The sequence below is a fragment of the Odontesthes bonariensis genome, chromosome 21 (assembly GCF_027942865.1).
Source record: "Odontesthes bonariensis isolate fOdoBon6 chromosome 21, fOdoBon6.hap1, whole genome shotgun sequence".
Lineage (NCBI taxonomy): Eukaryota > Metazoa > Chordata > Actinopteri > Atheriniformes > Atherinopsidae > Odontesthes > Odontesthes bonariensis.
In genome coordinates this window covers 19,130,719-19,136,552 of record NC_134526.1, presented here as the reverse complement: position 1 = coordinate 19,136,552, position 5,834 = coordinate 19,130,719, and the positions used below count along the sequence as shown (strand labels likewise).

The window sequence follows — 5,834 nt, the reverse complement described above, 5'->3', positions numbered from 1 at the left end:
CGTATTAATAATTGCACAAAGCCATGCAAGCTGCACAATGTCAGCCATCAGTGAAGCTTGTACAGGGAAAAGTTCCTAAATTAAAATGTCCACAAGTTTTATTAGATCTGTGGTGAATCAACTCTGGCCTGACACAAAGTCAATTTTATTTTCAAAAATGTGCATCATTGTAGGTAGATTGAAACTTAATTCTGCTGTGTGTCCACATGTTTCTGAAAGCTCATTAAACTAAATAACTCTATAAGATATATAAATATGTTGAACTACAATGCAAATCAGCAATAATAATTTCATTGCAGCCTCTGGTGATGAATGTATTGAAGGTAATGTTCATCAAAATAATCCTAATTTGAGATGGAATAATGATTTATCTGAAATACGCGTTCTCTGATCATAAATTCACAACAACGACACAGCTGCATAGTTAAGTGGGAGTTTGATCATTTTCCATGCAAATGAACTGATCCTTTTATAAATATTTATATTTTCTATCTCTTTTCAGATCAAATGAAACCAGAAGAATATGGAAAGAACTTTCTGTAAATAAAAAAAAGGAAAAACATTCAAAAGTGTTTTCACAAATTTTCTTATGCAATCATTGTGTCATGTAAGTAATCACAAGATCTATTTTTCTTTCATACCAAAACTTTTATACTTTTTTCTGAAATAAATGCTTGAATGAAGATACTCATTGGTGTGCTCCCTCCAACTTCTTTCTGTCTTGCATTTTTTTTTATAAACCATTCATGTTGCTGGTAGTTTAACCTTTTCCATGATAAAAATATTGTTCATTTAATTTAACACTTTTTATCTTGTGTTTCATGATGTTATGCTCATCATTAAACCAGCACCTGGAATCAACAGCCCATGCTCCACTCAGTATGTAAATTGTGACATTTCACAGTTGGTAACTCTTTCAGTCTATTTTCTGTTATTGTTGGACTTGTAAACTCAAACCTTTGGCAAAGTCATGAGAAGAAGTCTGTGTTAACTTATGTAAAGGAACATTTGATATTTAAATGTGTTCTCTGTTTCTCTTACTGTCGTAACCGCACCTCACACCTGTCGTCTGTGATGCTCTGTTGCTCTTTGGGCTGTTTCACTTCTGTATTTTGGTACTTTTTGGGGACTTGGGTGTTATGAAAAGCTTCCGCTCACTGCTTGCCCTGATCGCGCTGCTCTGTCAAGCTCAACATCTGTGCAAACAGACTTTCAACCCCCTTTTTGCATGACTCTACAACACTAAATGATGTAAAAGTACAAATCTGCCATCTAGCCCAAATACAAATATGCTACACTTAGAATTGAGACTTAGCAGATGTTCACATAGCTAAATCGGAAGGTATGTATGAATTAAGTAAAAATCTTGTGTTTTTCAAATAATCTATTCTATTACTTAGAATGGAGCATGTAAAGATGTGTTATATCTTTTCTGTCACAGATCTAATGGTTATCTCTCCAAACATCACCTTGTACCCTGTCTGGGAAGATGAATTTGGAGTCTCGCAAGTCAGACTCATCTGCACTCTGAGCGGCTTCTTTCCAAAAACTTTGACTGTGGAGTGGCAACAGAACCGCCAGCGTCTGACAGACATTAAGCCGATTGAAAGGTTTCTGCAGAGTGTGGAGGGAGAAAAGAAAACCTACAGTCTTACCACTGAGATAGTGCCAGATATGAGAGAGTGGACAAAAGGTTCACATTTTACATGCAAGTCCATTCACCAAGACAGCAAATTTGAAAAAAAAATAAGTATTTGTCAAAGTAAGTATTTACAAACACTGTTTCACATGACATAAATCACCAGCAATATCTACCACATGGTGAAATGAAAAAAATATTTTATCATGAATTGAATCCTTTGGATGAGATTAAAATGTGTGAACTAACACATTTGTCCTGCAGTCTATGGAAAGAACACTCCTTCCATTCACGTGGAGATTCCCAGTTTAAAGACAGTAACAATGGCGACGTCTAATGTGAGGGCAACATGCTCCATTCGCAGTGTGCTTGATGTCAAGCTGTCCTGGCAGATGGATGGGAAATCTCCATTAAGTTCAGATGTGAGCCAAGTCAGAAACAAAACGAATATATTCAGTAATCTGCTGGTTTCGCCAAGTTCCTGGAAAAACCTGAAGCTTCTAAAATGTGCAGCTGAACATAGCTGCTTCTCTAATGAAAAGACAATAGATGTTTCAGGTAAGAGGATATTTTGTGTGTAAAAAATAGCCAAAATGAAGGAAAATGCAGCTTATATTATGCAGCTATTTTTTCTTTTCTACTTTGATCATCCAGGACCTCCACCTACAGCTCCACAGGTGGAGATCAGGAGATCTCTTCCAGAACTGCTGAAGGGACACAGCTCTGTGCTCGAGTGTCTCATCACACAGCTCTCCTCACAGGACCTTTATGTCACACTTCAGGCTAAAGGAGTGGATATTTCTGAAAAACAGTACGTTGATCTTCCTGAAGACTCGGGCCCTCATTCAGTCAGTCGAAGCTTCTCTGTGCCTGAAAAGTACTTTACCAGCGACACGAGTTTCACCTGCAAAGTGTACCAAGGCTTCTCCAGCACGCCGTTTGAGTCTAATACCATGAGCAATATTTTTGGTGAGAATGGTCCTCCTGTACCTTAAAAACGTCCTTTTTTTTCATATTAGATGGATTCATTGATAAATTGACTAATAATTACACTGATTGTCATTAACACGTTTTTCTTAACATTATATTTAGTTGACCCCTCAGTGGAACTTCTTTTGGCCCCAAGTGAGGAGTCAGGGCAACAGAAACTCTTGTGCACTGGATTGGGCTTCAACCCTCAAATTAAATGGTTTATTAAGTCAAAGGAATTATCTTCAACAACTAACCATACCAGCATGGATACAAATGGACATGTGGCAGTAACCAGTCAACTGCATGTTCATAGCTTAGAGTGGAAAAGAGGCAAAATCTATACTTGTGAAGTGTCCGACAGCTCCCTGAAGAAAGAATTCCGTAAGAGCATCAGTCTGTGCTCAGGTAAAATTAAAACACAACCATTTATCACATTCAATGTAATGTATGATAAACACAGTGAGATAATTCCTTCATTTATCAGAAATGTAAGTATTCTTTGCCTTTTCTTTTTGTTTAACTTCATGCTCTTTTTTTTTCAGTTACCCCAGCTTCATCTCGGATAGCTGGTGTCTACGTTCTGGGACCACCACCGGAGGAGCTTCAGAACAAGGGACGGGTGACAATCACCTGTCTTCTGGTTGCCCCTCGTCTTAGGGATTTCTCCGTCACTTGGAAAGTAGATGGCAATAAGTATTCATCCCACAATGTACGTACAGAGCAACCTGTGGGTCACCCCAATGGGACAGAGACTTTGCACAGCTTCGTTAATGTGTCAGCTGAGGATTGGCACGCATATAAAAAAGTTGCTTGTGAGGTAAAGCATCAATGTGCCAACCAGGGTTACAAGGAGGAAATCAGCAAAAGCAAAGGTATTGTTAGAAATCTAAGCATTTGTTTCCAGCCCCTCACATATCTCTAGAGTAGTTTAAAACAGAACGTTTTTGAGACATTCAGTAACACAGAAATAATATTCTCCACAATGGTTTTGAAAAAATTGAAAATGCTGATATAGGAAGTCCTATTTACTGTTTGTCTGTTTGTGTGTCTTTTCAAGTCCTGAATCCACCAACCATGAGGATAGTGCAACCAACTGCTGTGGAGCTGTCTGTGTCTGACAACCTCGTGCTTACTTGTTTAGTGTCTGGGTTTTTCCCATCCGGCATCATTGTGCATTGGGAAGAAAATGGTCAGAAATTCCAACCTTCATGTTACATTAATAGTCCTACATGGGAGTACCCAGGGAAAAGCTCTTATTCAATGAGAAGCAGACTAAATGTTTCCAAAACTGAAGACAAAAAGTCGACTTATGCTTGTGTTGCCAAACACGAATCATCCGACATGCAATTTGAAGCCAGCATAACTGATGTGTTTGGTAAGATCACAATCAGTTTCAGAATTCATATTCACAACTTTTGCTCAGTAGCCTCCCCCTAAACAACTTAATGCTTCTCCGACTGTTTCCCCAGCCTCTGTGACATATAGTGAACCTTCAGCCACCTTGCTCCAGGGCTCTGATGAACTTGTGTGCCTCGTCTCTGGCTTCAGTCCTGTATCCATTAACATCACTTGGTTTCGTGATAAAACAGTGGAACTGTGGAACTGCAACACTAGCGAGCCCCACAGAGGCCCTGATGGAAAGTTCAGCATTTATAGCAGCCTTCGTTTGTCCCAAGATGACACGATTCCCGGGGTGGTTCTCACCTGCAAAGTGACACATGAACGCACCATCCTGACCCTGAATATATCTAAACCAGGTGCTGCCGATCAACATTTTTCTTGCACATTAAAGACTAAATGTCTCACTCAGGTTCACTTTGATAACGTTTATTTTTTTAAATTCCGGGCCTCTCCCAGTGTGTCAACACTAGAATCAACTAATGTATTTTTACTTCTATCACAGACACGCTGGAGCACTATAATTTCTGCGATGGCATCATGCACGACGATGTGAGCCAAGACACGGTTGTGCAAACTTGGTATATGGCCTTGATGTTCCTCATTCTTTTCTTAATCTCTTCCGTCTTTTCTGTCCTCGTCACAGTTATCAAGGTAAGACTCAGCATTTGTCTTTTAGCTGTTGCATTGTGTGACCGTAATTTGCGTACTTTTCAGTAATTCATTTATTCTGAAATATAATAGATCATTCAGGGTCTATAGCTTATAGCTGATGTTTATTCTATATTTTTATTCTATTCTATTCGCTTGTTTTTCCTTTAATTGTTTACATATCTTTTATTCTGTACGCTGTTGCAACACAATAATTTCCCAAATTGAGATGAATAAAGTACTTATCTATCTATCTATCTATCTATCTATCTATCTATCTATCTATCTATCTATCTATCTATCTATCTATCTATCTATCTATCTATCTATCTATCTATCTATCTATCTATCTAAAGTCAAATGCTTTTTACTCAACAATCACCAGATACTGACACACTCCCTTATCTTTTCCCTTTCAGACCAAATGATGACGTTCCTAATTTATATGGACTTTTTAGGATTTTTGATTACTTATTTTGAAGTGTAATTAAGTGATATTGGTCTTTAGGGTGTGTATTTGCTCTTCTATTCTTGAATTTTGTGTAAATTGGTTTGCGTTATATCCAAATCTTTTCATCCATCCATCCATCCATTTTCTACACCGCTGAATCCGTCGGTCGGGTCGCGGGGGGACTGGAGCCTATCCCAGCGGTCCAAATCTTTTCAGTTCAATTATTTTTCATCTATGTATTTGATGTGTCTTGCAAAAAAAAAAAAAAAAAAAAAAGAATAAAGCATATGAATAAATAAGACTAAAATCTCCTAATAAATGAATGTATCCATTAATATCAGTTTTACTCATTCTTACATTTGGAAGAATATCGAGAGAAAAGTTCCCAATTACATGTATCATGAACCACAAGCACACTTATCACGACACACGTTTACACAAAGCAATGTTTAGAAATGCATTTCAATACACTGTAACGATACCAACACACATGTGTTGCACAGATTATCCACAAGAGGGAGACAAAGCTTCACATGCAGCAGTAGTGCCACCACTGTGAAACAGGAGCCATGCAGTAGTTAAAAGATGCTGACAGATCTGAGCTGGACTTTGCAAGCTATGGCAGAGGTGTCGGACAGAGGTGGATTCACACAAAAGCACAAAGAATGTTTTTGTAACTCTTCTCCTTTCCGTACACATCCACACATAGTCACTGTACAGTTC

General features: G+C 38.2%; 1 protein-coding gene across 1 annotated transcript; it reads left to right on the top strand.

Annotated features, from left to right (window-relative positions):
- The first annotated feature begins 509 nt into the window (after nucleotides 1–509).
- On the top strand, nucleotides 510–5,446 carry LOC142371907 (uncharacterized). The gene is made up of 9 exons (XM_075454647.1): nucleotides 510–1,762; nucleotides 1,904–2,197; nucleotides 2,294–2,608; nucleotides 2,732–3,016; nucleotides 3,154–3,483; nucleotides 3,669–3,986; nucleotides 4,081–4,368; nucleotides 4,515–4,663; nucleotides 5,080–5,446. The coding sequence occupies exons 1-9, from the start codon at nucleotides 1,402–1,404 to the stop codon at nucleotides 5,086–5,088; spliced, it is 2,349 nt and encodes a 782-aa protein (XP_075310762.1). The 5' UTR covers nucleotides 510–1,401; the 3' UTR covers nucleotides 5,089–5,446.
- Nucleotides 5,447–5,834: the final 388 nt, after the last annotated feature.

Excerpts from the sequence above, each read along its gene's own strand:
- LOC142371907 (XM_075454647.1), top strand. The coding sequence starts at position 1,402 with ATGGAGCATGTAAAGATGTGTTATATCTTTTCTGTCACAGATCTAATG. Across the intron at positions 1,763-1,903 it reads AAAAATAAGTATTTGTCAAA|TCTATGGAAAGAACACTCCT; the intron begins GTAAGTATTTAC and ends TTTGTCCTGCAG. Across the intron at positions 2,609-2,731 it reads TACCATGAGCAATATTTTTG|TTGACCCCTCAGTGGAACTT; the intron begins GTGAGAATGGTC and ends CATTATATTTAG.